This window comes from Rana temporaria, chromosome 2 (assembly GCF_905171775.1).
Source record: "Rana temporaria chromosome 2, aRanTem1.1, whole genome shotgun sequence".
In the NCBI taxonomy this organism is placed as follows: Eukaryota; Metazoa; Chordata; class Amphibia; order Anura; family Ranidae; genus Rana; species Rana temporaria.
The window spans coordinates 94412165-94439491 of record NC_053490.1 but is presented as its reverse complement, the minus strand read 5'-3'; the positions used below and the strand labels follow the sequence as shown (position 1 = coordinate 94439491).

The 27327-nt window shown below is 39.9% G+C and overlaps 1 protein-coding gene across 8 annotated transcripts in view; it reads right to left on the bottom strand.

Annotated features, from left to right (window-relative positions):
- The window catches only part of PSPC1 (paraspeckle component 1), a 172200-nt gene that overhangs the window by 19481 nt on the left and 125392 nt on the right, over positions 1 to 27327 (bottom strand). For 4 of the 8 annotated variants that reach the window (XM_040340548.1, XM_040340542.1, XM_040340543.1 and 1 more), the window contains one exon: positions 16621 to 16685. In XM_040340548.1, the coding sequence (XP_040196482.1) occupies positions 16656 to 16685 (30 nt within the window). In that variant the 3' untranslated portion in view covers positions 16621 to 16655. Of the gene's footprint in view, positions 1 to 1728; positions 1765 to 16619; positions 16686 to 27327 lie in introns of those variants that run through there. The other 4 variants (XM_040340549.1, XM_040340544.1, XM_040340545.1 and 1 more) reach the window with 2 other exon arrangements.

The window sequence follows — 27327 nt, the reverse complement described above, 5'->3', positions numbered from 1 at the left end:
GTTGGTTTGGTCTCAGTTTCAGTCCTCTTCTCACTCCACCCACAGTGAGCTAGGAAACCGGAAGGGATGCAGTGCCGCAAAAAGCACCACCCATCGTCCTCCAGTCCCAGCCACTAATGTAAAAGATTAGAGCTACAGAAAAAATCACTGGGAGCGTGGAGGAGTGTTTGCGGACGCATCGCTTGTGCCCTGAACACGCCCTAAACACGAGCAAATGGATTTACCAGCTTGCAATCAGCTGATTGAAAGCTGGGAAGCTTCCCATAGACCGCCATGTATCCTGCGCCCGGACACTTATATACTTTTTGGTGAATAGCTTGCAGGAGCGGCACCCGTGTGCCCCCTATGAACGGTCACCACTGTTCTTCACATGACAGCAATTATTCCTGGCTATGCCGTCGTTTGAAGAGACAGGGTAAAACAAAAATTAGTAAGACGTGATCTCAGAGAGAGTACGAAAGAGGACCAAGTTGATGGAGCTGAAGCATTATGGGTGGAGCTGCATAGAGTTGCGAGTACTTCAAAAGTTAATCATTGGAATTTGTTGAAAAGGTCACCCAACGTTTGCGAGGCCTGGGATCGTGATGGGGGTTTTTAACTACCCTGAAATTTTCTGGAGCAATGGCACTACTGGAACAGTTACTAGGGTGAGCACTTATAAACCTATAAAGAAGACATTGTTATGGTAAAGCTTGTAGAAGACCCAACTAGAAATTATGCTTTGCTGGACATTGCACAGCTTCTTACTAATGTTCATATAAAACATCTAGAAAGGACCATAACATTTCATTTAATTTTAGCAGTAAACAAGCACATCCTGAAAAGAAACACTTGAGAGCCAATTTTGCCAGGCTGATGGCCGGTTGCCAAGATTTAGACTGGGAGGGAATGTGGTCATTCACAGAACAAATTGACTAGGTAAAACACTGCAAAATATAGTCCCATGGGCACAAGTTTATATGACTAAATACAGTGGGTATAGTAAAGAAACATGCCCCCTTTAAAACAATCACATGATGTTGCTTTGCAGCCTGAAATGGACAGTTTTGTTTTATCCAGCTGTATTTACTCAGTGCAACTTATAACATCCAAGTGAAAGATACAACGCCTGTAGTAATTGGCATGGCATAAGGAGCCCACTGTGAGGTGATATGGGGTCATATATTCTAGCTTGAACCCACTGGTTAAGGAAATTTACTAGTATTGACGGGTATTCTAAGTTGGGTTGAATCTTGTATTTTGTATAGAGCAGCAGTTTTGCAAGAGCAGCATAATTTGCAAGACTGCTGGTCTATCTGGGGTCCTTTTTCCTGTGCCAACATTGGTACAGGGAAGTGAAACCTTGTGACTATGAGCTATGGCACTCGTGTTGATTCTTATCAATAACGAAACTGTCAGCCACATTGAGAGGGTCAAAACGGATGTTGGCCATCTTAAGAGTGACAAAATGTCTACTGTATAATGATAAAATATATACCCATCGTACTACAGACTCCCCCTCCCCCTTTTATGATTGGACTATGATATTGACTATATAATGTCTACCCCTGCAAAAGGAGTAAATAGATTTAATTTTGAGCGCAATGCTGTATTTTTTTCTTGCGTTTGAAGAAATCTCTCAGTACTGATCCCGTATCTTTTGGGTGTGGCAATTGGGTTATTTATTCAAGCTGGTCTGAGGGGGTACAGGTACTACCTGTTCAATTTTCCTACAGTGGAGGCACTTACCGATATATACGCATTCAGACTGGTAAACAGGAGGATCTGCATCGATATGCAAAAAGAAAAAACAGATTCACAAAAATTCAAAATGAATGACATGTTGTAAAAAAAAAAAAAAAAAAAAGAAGAGTAGGACAAACCCCCAAAAGATTCTTCAGATATATTAATAGTAAAAATAAAAGTCAGGTTTGAGTATGTAGGCCTTTTACAATAATTTTTAGATGACTGGGAACAACAAAGTCAAACATAATGCGGCGGCGGACAGTGCGGAACTGAAGAGCCACCGGCGCTGGAGATCCAGTCGGAGCGGGTCAGATTGACTTCCAAAAAGAGAATATCTGGTGGAATACCTGCATCTGGTAGTGGGGTGGCAGCGGTGGTGTGAGAGACTAAAAGCCGACCCCCCTTCCTGACCCCCCTCCTTTCCCTCGGATAAAGAACTTGTGCTAAAGGGTGACGGGACGTGTGAGAGGTACCGTTAGCCCTGCACGGAGGAATACCTGGTGAAGGTGTAGCGGCGGTGTGAGAGACTCCCGCAGCATCTCCCCCTGGGGTATAAGGTTGGGACAGTAAAGATAGTTGATTTCTCTGGTTATTGGAGAATAGAAGCTATAACATCTTGGTCCTAAAGGCCGATAGGTAAATAATAGAAGGATGAGAAGTAACTAATGTAATTTTTAAATAGATCTCAATTAGCGGGACTAAATTCACTTGATTCTATTTTTATGTTAGATTGAAGGTTTTATATTGGATATTTTAAAGTTGTGCCTGTTGGTATTTTATTATTTGATTATTTAATTGTGTGTTATAAAGGTGTAAACTTCTGTGATATGGCACAAGACAGAGTGTTAGCTGTATCATTAATTTGTTACTCTTTTGAATATTTAACAAGGTTAAATAAGTGCTATTCCTTAAACGATCGCACTAAGGAAAAAATTATAAAATACAATATTATGCGTAGTTCTATAAGGAATAATGGTGATTACGGGTCGGAACCTATATATCCTCACCCAGTAGTACAGGACAAAAGGATACCCCAGGATACATCAGGAAAAAAGACGGAGATTTTAAAGGCAGGTCTTATAAATGTCCGCTCAGCTATAAAAAATGCAGCGGCCATTTATGATTTAATAGTTGAGCAAAAATTGGACCTACTTGCCATGACGGAGACGTGGTTTTCGGCTGCTTCTCCCCCTCGGCTGGATGAATTAGTTCCAGGGGGATATAAAATAGTGAAGTGTGATCGCCAGTTTAAAAGGGGAGGAGGTATAGCCCTTATTTTTAGAGCGATATTTGACTTTCAGGTCGTGAACTGCACAGAAATTTATACTTCACTAGAAAGCCTAGCTTTAAGGTGGAAGAAAAGTCCGGAAGAGACCGTTGGCTTCACTATCATATATCATCCTCTGAGTACGAATGCAACTGTCTTAAAGGATATTACAGAATTGTTATCAGCCTCAGTGTTGCAGTTTCCCAAATCTTTAATTGTGGGAGACTTCAATAAGTGGGCAGATGATATTAGCAATACAGAAGTTCAGCAACTTCTTTGTTATGCTAATAGCCTGGGTTATACAGAGGAAGTGAGTAAACCCACCCATAGGGCTGGGCACACTTTGGATTGGATACTACATAATGGCTGTGTAACCAGGACGGACCCACCGCTAGAGGTGGCTTGGAGTGACCATTTCTTTATAGGCTTTAAAATAGTGGGTAATGTAAAGAAAAAACCCCCTCATATACCTAATAGAGTTGTTAAACCATTGCTTACACGCAATTACTCAAATGTGTCCGCAGATGCTTTCTCTAGAATATTTCTAGAGAATGCAGATATCAGGGTATTTAAAAAAAAACATACCGTTGAGGATAAAATAGAAGCATTTAATTCAGCAATAATAAAAACTTTAGATCTTTTGGCCCCAAAAAAACAGAGTCAAAATATAAGATCCCCAACAAATAATCCGCTCTGGTTTAATCAAAATACTTGCATGTCAAAATGGAGTTGCAGAGCGTTAGAAAAAATATGGAGGAAAGACCCTAACTCCTGTACTAGAGAGGCATATAGAACGGCGTTGAAAATATATAAAGCTGAAATAAAAAAAGCCAAAATAACATATTTAACAGAGAAAATTAGGTTGGCGGAAAACAAGGCCGCAGAATTATTTAAAGTCACCAACACTCTTGCAAATCCAATTTGTTTAGATACTAAGGAAGAACTCTCTCCAGAATTAAGTGAGAAATTAGCAGAGTATTTTAAGAAAAAAATAATAGACATAAGAAATAATATACCTGACTCTTGTTATACAGAAAGTTTTCCTGTATATAAAGGGGTACGTTTTACCTGTTTTTCGGTGGTAACTAGTGTAGAGATACTGACTATTCTCAAATCGCTTAGAGCTTCGTCGTCAGCGCTTGACCCCTGCATTGCACAGCTGGTGAGGGACTCGGCTGTTACCTTGGCACCATTTATAGCAGACATCATTAATATGTCCTTCGCTATTGGAACAGTGCCAAGTATTTTGAAACAGGCGGTTATAATCCCCTTGTTGAAGAAGGCTAACGTGCCACGGTCCGATCTAAGTAATAACCGACCTATTTCGACCTTGCCTTTCCTAGCTAAAATAATGGAGAGAGCTGTTGTGTGGCAACTTCAACCGCACTTGGAGTCCAATGATATTTTTGATGAATATCAGTCTGGATTCCGCCCTGGTAGAGGCACAGAGACCACCCTGATTAAAGTTAAGGATGACTGCCTGTGGGCCATGGATAGCGATGAGGCTTCAGCGTTAATATTGCTGGATCTGTCGGCTGCATTTGATACTGTAGATCATGCAAGACTTTTGGAAAGGCTGGTGTCTGTGGCCGGGTTTGAGGACATGGCATTGACATGGATGGCCTCATTCCTGCAGAATAGAACTCAGAGGGTAAGACTAGGGACGTATTATTCATCTAATAGCTCCTTATCCTGCGGGGTTCCTCAGGGTTCTGCGCTATCGCCGATATTATTTAATATCTACATAAGGCCACTACTATATATCATCCGGCGTCATAATCTTAGCTTTCACGTGTATGCAGATGATACGCAAATCTATTTTAAGCTACCTAAAAATGAGGAAGTTCAGGTAGATTTGGCATCCTGCCTGGAAGAAATACAGTCCTGGATGGGAGCCAATTATTTAAAACTTAATGGCTCAAAAACAGAATGTATTATTATCAGTAATCAGAGCAAAACCAGTGTGACCGATTTTCCTTCTTGGCCGGTTTCGTTTATGCCATCCCCGACCCTGGCTACCCAGGTTCGGAACTTGGGAATCATTGTGGATTCCAAATTGTCATTGAAGGCGCAGGTAAATCAGGTGGTAAGCGCATGTTATTACCAATTGAAACTCCTGCGCTCTACATTGCATTTCATTGACGAGGTGGATAAAATCCAAGTGATCAATGCTTTTATTGGTAGTCGGCTGGACTATTGTAACGCGCTATACATGGGGTGTCCAAAAACCCTTCTGCATAAGCTTCAACTGATCCAAAACGCTGCAGCTAGGTTATTAACGGGTGTGGGTCATCTGGACCATATTACACCTTCTCTGAAAGCCCTGCATTGGCTACCGGTAGCTGAGCGGGTCTTGTTCAAAGTGGGTTGTATCGTCCATAAAGCCATCCATAAGATAGGCCCAGGGTATCTGCAAGAAAAATGTACCTGTTACGTTCCCAACAGATCACTGAGATCTGCTGATCAGGTCAATCTGACTGTCCCTAAATTTAGAAGAACTAAATGTGGAGGGAGGACGTTGGATGCGCAGGGCTCAATATTCTGGAATTCTCTACCTCTATATATAAGACGTGAGAAGGATCTATTAAAATTCAGGACGTTTTTAAAAACTTTCCTATTTGTTCAAGTGTATGGCCCTAATTAGGGTAAGATAGTAGTATTAGTATGGTATTTTAGCTTTTTTAAATGTTATTATGTGATTTTATATTGTTATCTTATAGTAATGAGAGATGTGTTCTGTATTTTATATGTTGGTTCTATGAGCGCATCGAGGCCTGCTGGTAATGACTGCGCTCCCAATAAGCATTTTAAATAAATAAATAATGTGCTATTATGCTGTGGTTTTACAACCGCTTTAACCACTTCAGCCCCGGACCATATTGCTGGTCAATGACCAGGCCCCTTTTTGCGATTCGGCACTGCGTCGCTTTAACTGACAATACCGCGGTCATGCAATGTGGCTCCCAAACAAAATTGGCATCCTTTTTTTCCCACCACAAATAGAGCTTTCTTTTGGTGGTATTTGATCACCTCTGCGGTTTTTATTTTTTGCGCTATAAACAAAATAGTGCGACAATTTTGAAAAAAAAAATGAATATTTATTTTACTTTTTGCTGTTATAAATATCCCCAAAAATATATAAAAAAAAATTTTTTCCTCAGTTTAGGCCGATACGTATTCTTCCACATATTTTTCGTAAAAAAAAAAAAAAATCGAAATAAGCGTTTATTGATTGGTTTGTGCAAAAGTTATAGCGTCTACAAAATAGGGGATAGAATTATGGCATTTTTATTAATATTTTTTTTTTACTACTAATGGCGGCGGCCAGCGATTTTTATCAGTACTGCGACCTTATGGCGGACACTTGACACATTTTTGGGATTATTGGCATTTTTATAGCGATCAGTGCTATAAAAATGCATTGATTACTATAAAAATGCCGCTGGCAGGGAAAGGGGTTAACACTAGGGGACGAGAAAGGGGTTAATTATGTTCCCTGTGTGTGTTCTAACTGAAGGGGGGGTGGGACTGACTAGGGGAAATGACAGATCACTGTTCATACATTGTATGAACAGACAATCCATCATTTCTCCCCCTGACAGGACCGGGAGCTGTGTGTTTACACACACAGCTCCTGGTTCTCGCTCTGTAACGAGCGATCGCGGGTGCCCGGCGGTGATCGGGCACGGGCGTCAGCACCAGGGGCGAACGGGGGGGCGCGCACGCGCCCCTATTCGCTGAAGTGCGAGATTGCGTATAGCTACGTGATCTCGCGCAGCCGAGCCGACTTGCCGCCGTATAACGGCGGCGGCTGGTCGGCAAGTAGTTAAAGCGGGGGTTAACTCTTGTAATGTTCTTAAAATAGTACTCACATGTTTCATGTTCCTAGTGCCCCGCATTCTCCCTCGGCATGAAATGTGTCTTTATAAAAATTTCTTCTGGCCGTTTCCATTTTGCTTGTGGGCAGTGTGAAGCCCACAAGCAAATGCTTCCGGGAAGAAGTAAATTGTGTATTAGGAATCATCTCCTGGGAAGCGTCACACTGTGCTCCCAGGAGACACTGCGATCTTGTCCCACGAAACACTGGGCCGCTGAGGAAAAGGGAGACACGCCCACTCCCGCAGGAGGGATAGCATGAAGTGGCTGCTATTATCTTCAGAATAAAAGGTAAGGAAATCATTTAATTTTTTTTTAAAGATGGCAGAATGTCGAAGTAAATACGGAGCTGGTCTGAATAAGGTGTAGATATTGAGGGTGAACCTCCGCTTTAATAACGACATGCAAGCCCAATCTGCAGTTTATAAAGTGTGGAAAATAATCAAAAAACTTAACAGAAAACACATAAAAGATCTGTCTCAATCATAGATTATAAACAGCGCTGTTGTTGAGTGACAATATTCAGTGGCCAACACCACCACAAAGTTTATGACAGAAGAAAGACACACAGAGTGCTTCAGGCAGTTTCCAGACGGAGGTCCTAAAGTGATTACAGTGTGCACCTTCCACCAAATTCTCCAGATCCACCAAGTGAACGCACTCCCCATAGGGGCTCAAACTCACCAGAGCGAATTGAATACCAAGCCTTTCAACCAAAAAAAAAATCATCAAACATGAAACACTGCGGTCTGCATCCGTCAGGGAGACACTTGAATGTATATAGAGTCTCAGATAAAGCAAACAAACAGAATGAAGCGCACATAGCGTTATCTAATTTTGTAAAAAGAAGCCCCTTACACCAAGTCACCTTATACATTAAACGTACATTGCAACAATCATAAGCATAGAAGTGAAAATGTCACTACACCGTATCCGATCGGGGTATCACGTTGAAGCCACAAGCTGACCAGGCTATTTTCTTGTTCCTGGTTCCGCTCTGTGGAGCGCATACATCACATCCGGCGTGTCGTGTGGGTCACGTCCTGACGCATTTCGTCATTGGCGGACTTCAACCGAGGGCGTGCCCACACGACATACACGCTGGCTTAAATCATCCCTCCCTCCTCCGCTCTAGCCAATCAGCAGGTATCCAGTGTATAGATAGGCGCACATCATAACACATTGGAACCACACACTGACGGTCTTTCTACAGGCAGGGAAGATGGACAAAATGAGCTCTACTGCATAGCATGAGTTTTAACCTGGATAAAGGACTTCACAGATAGTCTAAAAAGAATTACGCAAATGCGGTCTTAACCAAATCAAACCCCACTTTCAATTCATATCCAATATTACATAAAACATATTTATTAAAAACATAAGACAAAACTTTTGCATAAAAAAATTATGCAAAAAAATATTCTAAAATAAACATTCTACACCAATAGCAGTGTGATCATGAACAAACTATATATATATATATATATATATATATATATATATATATATATATATATATATATATACACACACACATATATATATATATATACACACATATATACATACACACACACACTAAAAAAATCCATATACTTTATGATCTAGATGAAAAAAGATATTATGAAAATAAATATAAATAATCTATATATATATATATATATCTATATATATATATATATATATATATATATATATATATATATATATATATATATATACACACACACACACATAAATAGATCTAAAAATCACTTGTAAAACAGTTGATATCTAAATCCACATTTAACCCCTTCGGCGATAAAGTGTCTACAGAGAAGATCCATTGAATTTCTCTCTTAGAGAGGTCCCTAACAAGGTTAGAGCCTCTCCATGCAGGTTTTAAATGATCAATCCCCCAAAATTTAAGGCTGGTTGGGTTCGGATCATGAAATAGCTTAAAATGTAGTGACACATTGTGATCTTTAAAACCAATAATAATATTTGCAATATGCTCAGCAATTCCAATTTTCAATTAACATTTGGGGGGGCCTATATAAATAAGACCGCACGGGCACTGGAGGGCATACACCACATAAGAGGTATTACACATGATGAAATCTTTGATAATGAATTCCTTATTATTTGAAGTAGAAAAAAACTATTTAAGCAGCACACAACATGGATTCATGAAAGACAGAAGTTGTCAGACAAACCTGATTTCCTTTTATGAAGAGGTAAAACCCTGGACAGAGGCGTGGCTGTGGACGTGATATATTTGGATTTTGCAAAAGCGTTCGATACAGTTCCGCACACACGGCTCATGTGTAAGGTAAGGTCTACAGGATTGGATATATCAGTTTGTAAATGGATAGAAAACTGGCTGAAAGACAGAATTCAGAGAGTCGTGGTTAATGATTCTTACTCTGAATGGTCCAATGTTATGAGTGGTGTACCCCAAGGTTCAGTGCTGGGACCCTTACTTTTCAACATATTTATAAATGATATTGGGTCTGAGATCAAAAGTAACATTTCTGTCTTTGCAGACGACACCAAGCTATGCAGTGGAATAACGTCCTTACAGGATGTCTCCAATTTACAAGCCGACCTCAATGCTCTGTCTGATTGGGCGACTAAGTGGCAGATGAGGTTTAATGTAGATAAATGTAAAGTTATGCACTTGGGGGCTAAGAATATGCATGCATCATACATACTAGGGGGAGTACAACTGGGGAGGTCTGTAGTGGAGAAGGATCTGGGGGTTTTAGTTGATCATAAGCTCAATAATGGCATGCAATGCCAAGCTGCGGTTTCCAAAGCGAGCAAAGTCCTTTCTTTTATTAAGAGAGGTATGGACTCCAGAGACAGAGATATAATTTTGCCCCTGTACAAATCATTAGTAAGACCTCATCTGGAATATGCAGTTCAGTTTTGGGCACCAGTTCTCAAAAAGGATATAGGAGAACTGGAGAAAGTGCAGAGAAGAGCAACCAAACTGATAAGAGGCATGGAGGAGCTCAGCTATGAGGAAAGATTAGAGGAACTAAATTTATTCACTCTTGAGAAGAGGAGAATAAGGGGGGATTTGATCAACATGTACAAATATATAAGAGGTCCATACAGTGAACTTGGTGTTGAGTTATTCACTTTACGGTCATCACTGAGGACAAGGGGGCACTCTTTACGTCTAGAGGAAGAGAGATTTCACCTCCAAATACGGAAAGGTTTTTTCACAGTAAGAGCTGTGAAAATGTGGAACAGACTCCCTCCAGAGGTGGTTCTGGCCATCTCAGTAGATTGCTTTAAGAAAGGTCTGGATTCTTTCCTAAATGTACAGAATATAACTGAGTACTAAGATTTGTAGGTATAGTTGATCCAGGGTAAATCCGATTGCCTCTCAGGGGATCAGGAAGGAATTTTTTCCCCTGCTGTAGCAAATTGGATCATGCTCCGCTGGGGTTTTTTGCCTTCCTCTGGATCAACTGTGGGTATGGAGTTGGGTGTATAGGATTTTACTGTGTTTTTTTATTTTGTTTTTTGTGGTTGAACTGGATGGACTTGTGTCTTTTTTCAACCTGACTAACTATGTAACTAGGTAAACCTCTCCACAGCCCTTAATGGTCGATTTAGCTCTTTACATGCACGGCACCTCCTACAGGCAAAAAACCTATCCCAAAAAGAGGAAGGTCTGGACGGAGGGTCTAATTTTAGGGACTATTTTATCAGCAAAGCTTGAAGACCTTCTATAAATAAATTCTGGCTTACGCGGTAATACTGTGGAAAGCACTTTATCCATGAGAAGAACATGCCAATGAGTAGCAAACATCTCCTCTACTTCTCTGTATTGAGTGTGGAATCCAGAAATGAAATTCCACTCACGTCCGGCATCCATCTGAGGCGAATCCCTTCTCTAAGGAACTCTTCCCTGGGTAATACAGAGAGTTCATGGATAATATAGTCAAGTGCTTCCTCCTGGTAACCCTTTTCCATGAATTTGCCCTTTATAATCTGTACTTGCGAAAGAAAATCAGTAGCTTCAGAGCAATTTATTTTTACTCTAGTCATTTGCCCCTTGGGAATGTTCCTAAGCCACATAGGATGGTGGCCACTACTAGTAGGCAGATAACTATTAGAGTCTGTGGGTTTAAAAAATACTTTAGTTCCCAGCCCATTCCCTGTTCTAAAAATATCAACATCTAAAAAATGTATAATTAGTCAAACTATATTCACTAGTCAACTTAATGTTATTTCCATTAACATTAAGTTCCTCTAAAAATTGTAGCAGCGTGTCCAATGGCCCCTCCCATATAAAGAAAAGATCATCAATATATCTTTTATATAACAAATGGGGGCGGGCAATGGAGAATATAAATTTATCCTCCCACTCCCCCATAAAGAGGTTTGCTATACTGGGTGCAAACTTAGCCCCCATAGCAACCCCTTTACATTGGGAATAATAATCACCATTAAACCAAAAAAAGTTGCGACTTAAACAAAAATCTCGAGCATTCCTTATAAAGATCTTCTGACTATGAGGAATATCACGTTGACACAACGCCCAATTAAGGGCCAAGAGCGCATCATCTGTGGATACGGTGTAGTGACATTTTCACTTCTATGCTTATGATGATTGTTGCAATGTACGTTTAATGTATAAGGGGACTTGGTGTAAGGGGCTTCTATTTTACAAAATAAACGAGATTATGTTATGTGCGCTTCTTTCGGTTTTCTTTATCTGAGGCTCAATACATTCAAGTGTCTCCCTGGCGGATGCAGACTGCAGTGTTTCATGTTTGATGAATTCTTTTTGTTAAAAGGCTTGGTATTCAATTTGCTCTGGTGAGTTTAAACCCCTATGGGGAAGTGTGTTCACTTTGGTGGATCTGGATATTTCGTGAAGGTGCACTGTAATCACTTTAGGACTCCGTCTGGACACTGCCTGACACTCTGTGTCTTTCTTCTGTCAAACTTTATGATGGTGTTGGCCACTGAATATTGTCACTCAACAACAGCGCTGTTTATAATCTATGACAGACAGATCTTTTATGTGTTTTTAGTTTTTTCATTTTCCATATCTTGCTTTGTTTTAAACAGCTGCTATTCCACATGTCTTTCTTTGGCTAGAGTCATAAGGAAATTTTAGTATTTATCTACTATTCATTTTTGGAAGACTACATCGTGGTCCCAAACTTTGGTACAGCAAAAAAGTTATTTATATCCTTTCCTGGCGCCGAGTGGTGTATTGGAGGCCTTTATTTACACCTTTATTTTTAGTTTATAAAGTATCAAGAGAGGTATAGACTCCACTCCCTCTACCCAGCATGTCTAAATTTGCAGCAACCAGTACTGAGAGCTTAAAACAGAGGTGGTGGGCTTAGAGCCCCACAATAGATATGACAACTGTTAATCCGGGACCACTCCTATTAACTTGCTTTTCCTACAGAAGGCCGGCCATAACCGTTAATGGGTAGGCTGAATGTACAAGATGATTAATCAGCTTGGGTACAACCAGCATGCCAGATTGTCTTGCGATTGCAATCGACTGCTATAGCCTCAGGCGATAATCACGGTATTCTCCTGGCGAGGATGGCTCCCCCCGTTGGGAGAAGAAAATTGCCGGTTCCCTAGTCAATGTGGGAATTGTGCGAATTTCATTGTGTATGGCCTGCCTTTTTGAGCATTCATAGTTATTGTTTGTGGTAGAATAGTGCCATAAATAGTGGAAATTAGACCATTAATCGATATTGGCCTAAGCCAGGGCTGTGTGATACTGCATAGGGTAGGTCTTAAGCCTAGCACACACATTTGTTTTTGCTCAACCAGCGGGCTGAACGGGAAAAAAAAACTAATGCAATGTCCATACAGTAATCTCCCCCACAGAGTTTGTGTTCTGACAAGGGGGAATGACCAATGACAGAGTGCTGATCAGATTTTGATTGGCAGACCCTTTTCGGTCATGCCCCTTTGACAGAAGCAGAATGGGCAGCTTCGGTTGCCGTACACATGGGCTGAATGTCCGCCGGTTTCTATTAAACCAGCTGATGCCCCCCCGATGGCTGAAAGCACTGATAAAACCTGTTGTGGTAGTTTAAATTCCTTCCTTAGAAAAAGCTAACCTTTTCAGAGGGGTCTCAGAAAACAGTATATTTGAGGCACATGGTAAACACCCTCGGATTTCCACAATTCAAAGTCTACAAATCTTTCAATCCTGGCAGATTTAGGGTTATCCCAGAAGAAAGTGAGTGACAAATCTTTAGTTCTTTAGCTGGGTTCTTAGATATGATCATAATTTACATAAACTGGGATCACTGGCTAAGAAATTCACTCCACACCTCCAAAAAGGGGAGATACGTTTGGAGCCCAAAGGAGCATAGAATTAGGATTGGGTTTAGCAAGCAAGGATGAGGAACAAGTGCTGGAGTTGAGGTCTGGAAAAAGGCCTGGGATGGGTGACCGCCAGTTCAACATCTTTGGGGAGATATAGGGTTCTGAATAAAACAACTTTTACAAAATCAGGTCTCAGGAAAAGTCCATCAATCTTTTTGAACCAAACGTCTAGAAACCAAAAACTGTGGATTTGTGTATGATAGAGAAGTTCGGGCATCCATATTTTAATTGGATTACACTACCACTGTGAAAGGAAAGCAACACTACTCTGGACAAACTTCCAGCAGAAGTGTAAGATTAAGGTCTAAGAAACAGTTGGGGTCTGTCATCTGAATACCCAAGCATTTAAATTGGTGTAGTACTTTTATTTTCCAAGTTCCCACCGACAGTGAGACTCAAAAAAGGAGCCAAACTTTTCAGTTAAAGATATGAGGATAGACAGTTTTGGGTAGGTTAAAAAAGACAGGATGGCATTATTAGCATTTAATGCTATTTTGTCCTCTCTCTCCCTTTTTGAACCAAAGTGAATCTATGGGTTTTCTGACTACAGATGCTAAAGGTTCAATGGAAAGTACAAAGAGCAGTGGTAATTATTCTGAAGACTCAACTAACATGAATACATGCAGAGAAAGATGCATATAGAAGTGGTAGGTACTTAAAAAAAAATGGTACCCGCACCATATTTATTTAGGACCCCCCAGAGACATATGGCACTTATAATTTAAAGACATTAACCAGGATCAACAATTATGTTCCAGTAAACTATAAATACAAAACTAAGATATGTAAACGTCATAAGTTGGCGTAATACTGAGGAATTGCCCTGTATAAAAACTCTTAAATTATCCAATACCAAGTATTAATAATTCGTAAATCTTAGATTACGGATCCAATTCAAGTACCGCTTCCACAAAAAAATAAAATAAAAAATGGATATCCTGACTAGCAAAATTAGATGTTTTACCTGTAATATTTTATAAACACAACAGAGCTAAAACGATGAGCATCAGTAGCCTGCAAGCAGTAGAAGAAAACAGACCTTGAGGTGCCTTTTACAAAACATGGGTGGATATTAAAGTGTACCATATTAATTTAGGACCCACCAGAGATAGTCCCTCTAGACCAGTGGTTCTTAACCTGGGTTCGATCGAATCCCAGGGGTTCGGGTGAGTGAGTCTCGGGGGTTCGGCGGAGGTCACACAGGGCCGCCAGTACAAGGCAGGGGCGGACGGGTGCCCTGGGCAATAACATTTCGTATAGGAGGGGGGGCGCAGTCGCAGGTGAAGCTGTGCCACGGCCCCCAGCGCGGCCAGTGGCACTGTACAAATTGTGTGCCGAGTGCACTCCTGCATCCGGGACCGTCACCTCCCGGCTCCCTTTCCTGTCTGCTGCAGCCTGTTTACTCCCCCTATGAAGGAATCTCTTGGTCCCTTCCAGCGGCGTGACATCACTCCGCTCACGGCCGGAAGGGGGGGACTCGGAGTGCTGTGCAGAGAGCTGTGTGTCGGCGCTGCCTGACGAGCTAGAGAGGCAAGGACTAGTCTCGAGTTTAGGAGATATTTACCATATACACTTGCGCCGACGTGGACGCATGTGCGCGACCATGACATTAAAGGGCCTGTGCCGTGACCGCCGGCACCCGCGCGCATTCACGGGAGTGACGTCACGCAACTCTGGCCAGTTACAGAGCCGGAGTCAACAACACCAAAAGAAAGAGGGGTGATGGTCACGGCCACCAGCGGGGACATTGTGGGCTTTTAGAGGTAAGTGGCAAACAATGGGCTAGTATGCAGTAAGCTTATCAGGGTTTTACTTCCTCTATAAAAGCCTAAACCGTATCGAGAGAAAGGACTGCCCCTCTCACCTCTATTTGTTGGGACCAATATAGGTACTTGTGGATCTATTGGATATGAATCCTGATTGGTCTGAGTGGATAATTTTGGTAATCAGATTACCATGGAGGTCAACCAGTACACGAGTGATGAGCAGTTTAATGTCTGAACACAGCAAACAGATTGGCTTATATGGATGGGGCAGGGTGGGTAACCATCATCGTGCATAGAGGGTGGTAATGCACCTGTCTCATAGGCCATCTCCAGTAACCATAGCAGCTGGGAAGCCATAAATACGAGGAGCCTTATGGTTAGAGAAGCAGAAAACTGCTGCATTTCTTCAGTAATTACTCTAGTTAATAGTGGCAGTTAGAAGGGCTTTATCCTGAGGAGTCAAACTCAGAGGGGTGGTTGAGGAACAAAAATGTGTTCATTATAGTATAAAGGACTTTTATGACAATTTAAAACTATACAAATCTTCATACGACGACAACAACTTAAAACTATTTCAAACGCTTGGGGCGTTTGTAACTGTTCGCCTGTCTATTGTGTAAATGGAAGCTTTCTAAATGCAAGTAGTAAATGAAATTGTGGGACTCGGCACCTAAATTAAGTATGCTTGCTCCATTATTACTATATTAACAAAGGGGGTGGGGTGTGGTGGACTGGCACAGTACGGCTATGAATGAACCACTGAAGCAGGTAGGTTGTGCTTATTAAGTAATTCCGGGTTTTTCTGGAAGCAGACACAGGCTGTGCCCATAGCAGTCTGGTTTAAAAAAAATTGTTGAAATCAATGAGCTGAAAGATTTGTTGGCCACGGAGAGGGGCCTTCGGGGAAAATTACCTCAAAAATGGGGTTCTACTGCCACGAATTGTGCACTCTGAGGGGTACAAGGCCTTGCTGTACTAAACCGTCTAAATTGGAGGTCGTCTCAGTGGTTCTCCTGGTCCTGGAGGGATGATTGGAACCCTTCTCTTTACCTCATATCTTCCTTTGTCTCTAGCCTTCCTGCAGCTGATTTTTTCCCCCCCTCTAGATTTACTATGCCTTGTTCTACACCGTGTGGGAGTGGCCATCTTGCCTTCTCATGTCAGAGCCTCTAGGAGAGCAGCACAGTAGTAACATTACCAAACCTCACTCCAAATCTGAGACTAGCAGTAAGAGGCAGCAGTGCTTTAGATCTCCACATTGAAAATGTGTAGCCACTATCAATGAAAAAGGAGTGTCTAGGCATCCTCATATTCCATGATCTTTTATTTTCAGGAAGAATTCTGGGCACAATTTACATTTTACAGGTTACTTGCTTAGGCATAATTACATTTTCTAGTTGCTCCTAAAAACACATCAATCCATTTAATCAATTTTAATTTAACATTTTAGGTTTTTCCTTGTTTAAAGCTCAGCTAAAAACACAAAAATAGGGTTGTTACAAAAGCAGAGAAAAAAAAAAGTACAACACAACTTTGAAGAAAAATATGTGTCAGATAGATTCATTATGAAGTTAAAAGTTTACTAGGTGTTAATCACTGTTTAATACTGAAGTTAATTACCTGAAAGATCACAAGCTCTTGTTTGTGCAATTTTCTCAGCCACCATCAATTCCTTTGTGACTATCCTGAAAAGAGAAAAGATAAAGTAATTATATAAAAGATGAACACATAGCACCACAGAAAAACACAAATGTATGACAATTAAAACTAAATCACTCACACAGATGCCTAGATAAGGTATAGACATATGGCACTTATAATTTAAAGACATTAACCAGGATCACCAATTATGTTCCAGTAAACTATAAATACAAAACGAAGATATGTAAACATCCTATAAATTGGCGTAATACTGAGGAATTGCCCTGTATAAAAACTCTTAAATTATCCAATACCAATTTGTTTTTACAAGTATTAATAATTCCTAAATTTTAGATCACCGACCTAATTTTTCCACAAAAAAAAAAAAAAAAAACACCCCAAAAAACTATCATATGGATATCCTGACTAGCAAAATCAGACGTTTTACCTGTTAATTTTTTATAAACACAACAGAGCTAAAATGATGAGCATCAGTAGCCTGCAAGCAGTAGAAGAAAACAGATCTTGAGGTGCCTTATACAAAACATGGGTGGATATTAACCACTTGCTTACTGGGCACATATACCCCCCTCCTGCCCAGGCGACGTGGCTCCCTAACAGAATTGACGTCCTTTTTTTTCCCACAAATAGAGCTTTCTTTTGGTGGTATTTGATCACCTCAAATAAACTGCTATAAAAACTTTTTGCTATAATATCCCCCAAATTATATATATATATATATATAAATAAAACGTTTTCTCAGTTTAGGCCGATACGTATTCTACATATTTTTGGTAAAAAAAAAAAAAAAAAATCGCAATAAGCGACTGGTTTGCGCAAAAGTTATAGCGCCTACAAAATAGGGGATGGCGGCGATCTGAGATTTTTTTTGGGACTGCGACCTTATGGTGGACACATCGGACATTGACACATTTTTGGGACCATTCACATTTATACAGCGATTAGTGCTATAAATATGCACTAATTACTGTATAAATGTGACTGGCAGGTAAGGGGTTAACACTAGGGCGCGAGGAAGGGGTTAAATGTGTGTTTCTAACTGTGGGGGGAGGTGACCGATCTGTGTCCCTATGTACAAGGGACACAGCATCAGTCTCCTCTCTCCCTGACAGGACGTGGATCTGTGCGTTTATACACACAGATCCACGTCCTTGTCTGTGTAACCGCCGATCGCGGGTGCCTGGCGGACATGCGTGCGCGCCCCCCAGTGGCTAGAGGGGCCGAGGACATCTAAAGACGTCCTCCCGGCAATTGAGAGCCATCTTGTGGCAGTCTTTAGGCAATAGGCTGGATCTCAAGTGTTTAAAGTGTTACTTTACCCAGGACCCTGCATTCACTATATCTGGTCTCCCACCGTACATATAGGAATTAAATTATTTTAGTAAATATAAACTGCTAAATACCTTTTCTCATCAGCAGTGTATAACAGTCTTGTGACTTCTAACAGTGTCTAGTTAAAGCTTGTAGGAGTTTTCATTCACCAATGAATATCCTATAAGGATGCAGGACCCTGGTCCTCTGTCTGGACAGTGCTGATCGGCCCTGTGCCGATTTCACTCTCCCAAGAAAAAAAAAAAATCTAGTAATACACACCAAACTGAGCATGTGCAGACTGACGCCACGGTCTTATCCAGAGATGTTTGAGACCATGCAAGGAGGACAGGATCAGAGAAGACCGGAGAGGATCAGAGAGGACTGGATCGAACAGACTTTTTACACAATGCAGTGGATTAACCCCTTAGGTTCCACAGCGGGTATAACAAGCACGCTATACTGCATATACAGATAGATTTTACTGTTTTGGGTTTAGTGACACTTTAAAAACAGTAACAAAAACTCAGGTTTACCCTTATCTTATATATGCCTTTAAAACTAGATATGACTGTAGGGGGAAAAAAATGATTAGGGGCCTTCCTGTAGGTGGCTTACAGACTTTGCACACAACAAAGCAATGGAAAAGAGAAGAGATGTATTTTAGGGAAAGATTTAGGCAAAATCACAGCAAGATTCATAAAACCCTCAAACAAGTCTTCTGCTGGCCAAATAAAGTTCCACTTCAGTATAATACATGTCCCTGGACACTTAATTTATCTAACAAAAAAAAAAAAAAGCATAATAAGTAGTACTGATGTTTGTAGAACTCTTAAGAGTTGAATGTACAGTATTTGCAGGTACAAGGGATGCAAACACACAGGTACATTGCATATCCCTAAATATCTGGGTACTGCTGTGCTTTTAATCTTGTATTTATATCTGGTGTTGTATGAGTACTCCAAATGTTGACATAGATTTGAGAGGAAGTTACATTTTGAAAAATTTGAAAGGAAGTCGATATTGGATAGGCGTCCGATTTGGTGTTCTTGCTTGGTAAATTCTCTCCCATCTCTTCTTCCCAACTACATAGCAATATATCTTCTAGATTACAAGACTATGTCCTTTAAAGGCAAACTATATATGTATCAATTTAATGTAAAGGTTTTTTTGTTTTGTTTATAAGTCGACAGCGAAACCCTCAAAAACCTTGTACCCTTAATAGAATACCACTCCATTTAGACTTGCACAAATCAGTGCCTGAGCAACCAATCACCAGACATAAGGACTGTCAGGTAGGAAGGCAGAGGTGATTGTAGCCATGTTAGCGTACTTGTTACAAAAACTACCGAGTACTGTCTGATACATTCTTTGCACCAACATCCAAATTTTCAGGACAAGCTTTCAGGGGTGTTTCCCTTTCAAGGTCCAAGTAGTACCAAGGAGGCAGACAAATCCTTAGAAATGGACCTTTGGCTAGTTCTCAGTAACATGGGGCTTTTGAGGGGCTGTATTGACATATCAACAGTCATGAAGGTAAAGACACAGATGGCACTACACTCCTAACTTAAAGGGTCACTAAAGGATTTTTTATTTTTTTTTGCTGAAATGACTGTTTACAGGGTATAGACACATAATAGTTAACGGATTCCTTTTAAAAATGATTAAGAATAGATAAAAAATCAATCATATAATGTACCTACAGTTAAGTTTGGTTTTTGCTGTTGTTTCATGGTTCTCTGATGTACAGATCCAGAGAGCCAATAGAGGGCAGTGAAGGTTTTGCAAAACGAAACTGGATTGGTGCTGAGAGGTTTTAGACACGGTAACCACACCTCCTTGATTAGTCACCACGGTGAGAAATCTCCCAGTACTGTGGTGATCAGGAAACAGACAACCAGGAAGTGTCCAGAACAGAGAAGAATTACAGCAACATCAAAGCAAAATCGAACAATGAGGACATGAAACCAGGACTGAAGGTAAAGGAAGCTATTTAGCTAAAAAAAAAATATTTCCTTTAGTGACCCTTTAAATGTTCCTCCTGAAAACTTTAAGGCTGGATCACAACCAAAATATCCATTCTTAGATTACAGTGTTACAGCATAGCTCTTAATGAGCAATACACAAGTAATTTTTTTTTATCAAAATGGTATTCTAGAACTTTTGATTACTGAAAAACAGCAAACTTTAAAAATTGGAAGGTTACCTATGCTTAAAGAAGATACAACTCCAAAGACCTGCTTTTTGTTTGCACACAGCCAACAACAAATACAAACTATTACAAATAGATGAATATATCATCTCAGACAGATGTTCAATACATGACAGCAATTATTTGATGGTATACCACCCTACCACAAAGATATTTATAATCTAATAGAATGCCTATCCCAATTATAATGTTACTTTCAAGTTTGCAACTGACATTAGAATGACAGGAAGTAAAGAATTGGAGAGAAAATTACCAGAATAACGTCATTATAAACCTTAATGGAATGGGAAGCTGTTCATTACGTATTTCAATTCCAAGGTTTTTACATATACATTCATATACGTATAAATATCTGCATATTTCATGTTATAGCGAACAATTTACAGAAAAGGGAATCGGTTAAAGAAAAAGATCTACAAACATCATTAAAGAAGCCCTATTCAGAGGCATATGATACAAAAATTAGGTTATAAAAGATACACATGATCTAAATATTAGGTATAGATATTGTACAAAATGTTGGACAGCATTAGCAATGCAAGTTAATGATGAACAACAAGTATGCATTATTCTAGCATTAACAGGAGGTTACAGTGTCACAAATAAGACATTCTAAAACTGTTACAGCATATTTTTTAAATGTAGTTAAAATGAATTGAAAGAGGAAACCTGATAGAAAATCACAAGCCTTAGAGAACAATTCTGCTGCAAACTGTTCTACACATTACTGTTAACCAATAAGCGATAAACCTGATAAGCGAACAGACATGGAAAGGGTGGTATAAAAGGATAATCCTAATCAACCAAGTATTTTTTAGCAATAAAAATAGATAAAGCTCTGTAAAAGTTTCTAATGAAGTCACCCAGTAGGGTTGATGTACCAACATTGGAGAATAAAAAATATGGTACCCATCTGCATATAAACCAATCCGCTTCCAGGTTTTTGTCAAAGCTTAATTATACAAGCTGATGTTCGAAGCGGATTGGCTACCATGCAAAGCTGCACCAGATTTTGCACTCCAGTTTTTATCGGAAGTCTTTGAGCTTTATCATTTTTACCATTATCCATGCTACCAAGATGAATTTAACATGCAACCTGTGAAGATTTTAGCCATCGCCAGCAGAAACACTGGACAAAGTGAAAAACACAGCTCTTTAAAGTGATAGCCTAAAGGTGTTACTAAACCCAGGACCCTTGTAAAGTATTCTCTATTGTTTATGACAGCCCATTAGATTCTCCCTTTCATTTTAAAGCAGAGAAGAGCGATAATAAAATAAAAACGAAACTGACCAGTTGATATGGGCAACAAGATAAACAAGGTCCATTGTGAGAAAAATACATATGTAGCATGCCATTCCTACTTGATCCCTACATGCTGAATGTACGCAAATTTGCGTTCCTGGCATTAAATTGATATCAGAGTGATGCTGTTATCCTAAAGCAGGGGAGGGGACCCCCCCCTCCCGCCGCTCTTTCCGGGCCTCCTGCTGACGCATCCACTGGCTGTGTGGAGACCCGAACAAATCCAGAATCGGCTCTGATCGGTTCTCCTGGAAGTGACGTCACGTCCAGTTAACTCGGCTGCAAATGATGCAGATTAAAAAATAAAATAAAAAAAGACAGTTCCTGCATTCTAAATCGCCCTTTTTGGCAATCTGAATACTTTTAAGTGCAAAGGAGGGATTGGGGGTCTTTTAGACCGCCGATCCCTCCATAAAGAGTACCTGTTACCACCCATTACTGTCACGAGGGATGTTTACATAAAGGTAATATTTAAAAAAAAAAAAAAAAAAATTATATATATTTTTTTTTAAAGGGACAATGTAAAAAAAAAAACATTTAAGCACCCTGCGTACTCGCACAAGGAAAACGCATACGCAAGTCACGCCCGCAAATGTAAAGGGTGTTCAAATCACTCATGTGAGGCATCGCCGCAATCTTTCGAGCGAGAGCAAAAATTCTAGCACCAGACCTCCTCTAACTATAAACAGCTAACTTTTTTATTTTTTTTAAAGCATCGCCTATGGAGATTTTTTTGGTACTGTAGTTTGTCTTCATTCCACGAGCGTGCCCAATTTTATGACATGTTACATATCTATTATACAAAAAATAAAAATGGGCCAACTTTAAGGTTTACTTTATTTTATTCATGAACGTGTATTTTTTTCCCCCAAAAATGCATTTGAAAGACCGCTGCGCAAATACTGTGTTACATAAAATTTTATATATATATATATATATATATATATATATATATATATATATATAAATATAAATATTTTTTTTATTTGGGGGTTTAAAGTAAAGTAATTTTCTAGCAAAAAATAAAATTTTTAACTTGTAAGCAACAAATGTCAAAAATAGGTTTAGGCGTGAAAGGGTTAAAATCAATAAAGTTGAATAAGTATGCTTTAGCATGTGCTTATGTATTCTGTCAGAAATAGAGATTTATATATATAAATCTATAAATCTATCTATCTATCTATCTATATATATATATCTATATATCTATCTCAAGGCGGTATTTCAGTTTGTCAGCACAAATGTAGGCCTTGCAGTGCCTCTCCACATTATTTGGTTTATGTCCTGCTACGGATGTTACAAAGTTTTAGAATTTGAGGAAGTGAATGGAAAAATACCAATCTCCAGTCGGTCCTAGTTGACCAATAGGGTGTGAAAAGCATGTAAGAACATTCCTTTATAGGTCAAACTCACAGGTGTGCGATGTTCAGCAGTTCTTGAATGTTGGTCACTAAAACACTGGGTTATAATTGGAGTTGTTATTCTCATCAAGGTTCAGGTTTACTTCATATGCAATTCAGCTATATTGAGGCCACTCGGATAAAGCAAAATTGTCGCAGGTACAACAGCTTTAAAATACAAAGACCATGCTACTAGGTCTAGATATTTTTTTTATCAACCATCTAAGTGGCAAGAAATATTTTCAAATTTAACTTGTAGAGGATAGTGAATTTATATATATATATATATATCTTACCTTTTCTTTGCATGTCACATCTGCTTTGAAAAACATCAGATGCTGCTCACTGTAAGCTCTTATACTTCTGTCCAGTCCACATTCTTAGTCACTGACTTGGATCAATAAACAGCCCTGTTAGTTGCAATGCATATCACATTTCACAACTAGAAACCAGAGGCAAGTAAATACCTCATCATATATGGTATTAAACACATAGTCCATTCTACACATGTGAATGGAGGATTATGGTGTGGACATAGAAGGGTTTCATGCCTGAGCCAATGAGTACATTGTGAATTTTTAGGTAAGGTGTGTGTGTGTGTGTGTGTGTGTGTATGTATATATATATATATATATATATATATATATATATATATATATATGTATATGTATATATATATATATATATATATATATTATTACAATGGATTAAAGGGATGCTATAATTGTACAAAAACACACACTATATATATATATATATATATATATATATATATATATATATATATATATATATATATATATATATATATATATATAATCTATCTATAGGTTCCATTTAACATACAAACAACTGACAGACATTAACACGACAAAGCATTACCAGAGCACTCTAGTACAAAAGCTCCCTGCATTTTGGCTTGCATTTATGGAAACCTAGGATGGAGCCATCTGGTCAGGGACAAATCAAGCTGAAATGTATACACAATTGCAGTGAACTACTGAGGCCTGTAAACAGTTTTTTTTTTCAACACAGGTTTTAATAAAATGTTTTTGCAAGTCCTGACCAAAATAGGCAAATATAGGGAAATGGGTGAAATGCATACAAAACCACTACAAGTTCTCTAACATATGAATACATGATGAAAAGTGAACAATCATAGTTTCACCTGTAAAGCGAATCAGCAAGAACATTTTTTTTTGTAATCAAAATCTCTACTCTTAAAAATGTATGTAAACCCTAAAAAAAACCTTCTAATTTTCTCCCTTTTAGTCTGTTTAACTCTAGTATTGGAAGTATGTTATGTGTGTTTGATATGTGCAAAGTTGTTTCCTGGGTCTTCTGTACGCTTTAGGTTTTCGAATCGTCTATTCAGCCCTCTTAATTCTCATCTTGAACTAAAATGATTAACCTTTATGTTGGAGAGATCTGAGAGCAAGAGTGGTTAAGTAGATTAGAAAAAGACAGTTGGTAGGGCTGACAGTGTTGTAAGTTCACAATATGGCTGACCACAATGTGTTGGCTCTACCAACATACATGACTGGTATACCGCATTGTTATTTAAAAAAGTGTTAGATTAGTCCAGCCTGAGCTTTTTAGGCTGGGCTTCTAAGGGTCACAGGCTTGCAATTCGTTTTGCTCTCCTGTGACCCGTTTCAGCAGAGAGCGGTTTGAAGTCTGCTTTCCGCTGACGTCACTGCCATCAGTCGGGGCAGCGCGTCATCACGACTTCCAAGTCAGGATCCGCCAGCTGCCCCGATTGATGGCAGTCTCAGCGAGCTGCTGAGACAGCCTCTCCCTGGCTCAGCGCTCCAATGAGCGTGGAGAAGCAGAGAGGAAAGCTGCTGACTGACAGTCAGCAGCTTTCCTCTCTGGGATCTGTGAGAACCGAGCCATCAGTGATGTTCGGTGGCTCGGTTCTCCGTGAAGAGGCGGCGGGGGACAGATGGAACATTGGTCTGATGCTGCATCCACCGAGGCAAGTATGAATATAAAATAAAAATTTAACCCTTTGCCTTTACTGGGCCCTCAATGTGTCCTTAGAACACAAAAAGTAATATACAGAAACTTTCCAGCCATTAGAGGTGTTAACTGCATTAGCTTTTGTTTTTTAAAATGGAAACTCTGGTTTAATATATCTGGGTGGCTAAACTAACTTCTCCACTGTGTCTATGGAAGGAGCCAAGGCTGCCATCCAGCCTGATTCGGACTAACAGTTCTTCCTCTAACCATCTCCATTACATGGAGTTAGGAAAATAGTTTACAGACGAAAGCTTGGAAGACTAATAACGTTTTTGCTTTCAATTTTGCTTACAGGGACATTGTATTTCTAATTGCAATTACAGCTGCAAGTCTTTTTGGGGATGTCTCTACCAGCTTTGCACATCTAGAGTGAAATTTTTGCCCATTCTTTGCAAAAAAAGCTCTGTCAGATTGGATGGAGAGCATCTGAACGGCAATTTTCAAGTCTTGCCACAGATTCTCAATTGGATTTAGGTCTGGAATTTGACTGGCCCATTCTAAAAAATTAAAATGCATTGATCGAAACCAGGGGTCTCCAAACTTTCTATACAAAAAGGGCCAGTTTATGGTCCTTCAGATTTGGGGGGGGGGGGGGCAGACTTTGGCTATTGAGAGTAAGAAAGGTCTCAACATCAGTGGGTAAAAAAAGGCTCCTTTGGTGTCAATGGAAAGTATTGTGCCTCATCACTGGTGTTATTGGGTCCCATTGTTGGCGTCATTGGGAGTAATTGTGCCCCTTTATTGGTGGCATTAGCAATTTTGCCCCATAATTGGGAGAAATGGTGCCCCTTTATTGGTGTCAGTGGGGAGAAATGTCTCATTGTTGGCATCAGTGGATGAAAAAGTACCCCAAAAGGGCCAAATAAAAGCAAGGGGCCGCAGTTTGGAGACCGCTGATCTAAACTATTCCATTGTAGCTTTTCTTCTAAGGTTGCCCCGTATTTGGCTCCATCTTCCCATCAACTCTGGCCAGTATCCCTCTCCCTGCTGAAGAAAAGCATCCCCGCAACATGATGCTGCCACCACCATGTTTCATGGAGGGGATGGTGTGTTCAGGGTGATGTGCAGCGCTTTCTGCCACACAGAGTTTTGCTTTTAGGCTAAAAAGTTCAATTTTGGTCTCATCTGACCCCCACATGGCTTCTTGCAAACGGGACTTCTTATGGCTTTCTTTCAACAATGGCTTTCTTCTTGCCGCTCTTCCATAAAGCACAGATTTGTGGAGTGCACAACCAATAGTTGTCCTCAGGACAGATTCTCCCACCAGAGCTGTGGATCTCTGCAGCTCCTTCAGAGGTACCATGGGCCTTTTAGATGCTTCTCTGATTAATGCCCAGCCTGTCAGTTTAGGTGGACAGTTATCTGTTGGTAGGTTTGCAGTTGTGCCATACTCTTCCATTTTCAGATGATGGATTTAACAGTGCTCCATGAGATGATAAAAACTTAAATCATTTTCTTAAAATCTAACCCTGCTTTAAACTTCTCCACAACTTTATCCCTGACCTGTCTGGTGTGTTCGTTGGCCTTCATGGTGCTGTTTGTTCACTAAGGTTTTCTAACAAACCTGAGGGCTTCACAGAACAGCTGTATTTATTTATACAGAGATTAAATTACACACAGGTGGATTCCATTTGCTAATTAGGTGACTTCCGCAGGCAATTTGTTCCACTAGATCTTAGTTTGGGGGGGATCAGAGTAAAGAGGGCTGAATACAAATGCATGCTACACTTTCAGATATTTGTAAAAAAAAAAAAAAAAAAAAAATTAAAACCATTTATCATTTTCTTTTCACTTAATTATGTGCCACTGGTGTTGGTCTATCATATAAAATCCTAATAAAAGACATTTACCTTTTTGGTTGTAACATGACAAAATGTGAAACATTTGAAGGGGTATGAATACTTTAAGGCACTGTAAATCCTTTAGAAAAAAAACAAAACACAGCATCTCAGATGCCTAAAGTGCTGTATACCAACTTCAGGCCAGTGGTGCAAGGTTTAAAATTGAAAACATAAAAGGAAAAACATTCCTACGTGAAAAAAAATTATACACATTATGGGGAAAATTGGACACTGTATCAGGTTCCAATGTCATTAAATGATTCATACACAAGTTATGAATAAAAAAGGGAATTTAACCACTTGCCGACCGCCTAAATACTGCGGTAAGGCAGCCCGGCTGCACAAACCGACGTACCTGTACATCGGTCTGTGCATGAGATAGTGTGGGTGCACGCTGGGGAAGCATGCACGGCCACCCCGATTGCGGTACAGAGGCAGAACGGGGATCTGCCTATGTAAACAAGGCGGATCCCTGTTCTAACAGGAGACAACTCAGATCGGCTGTGGTGATCAAATATCACAAAAATAAAGCTTTATTTGTGTGTGGGGGGGGGGGGGGGAGAAGGACAATCTTGT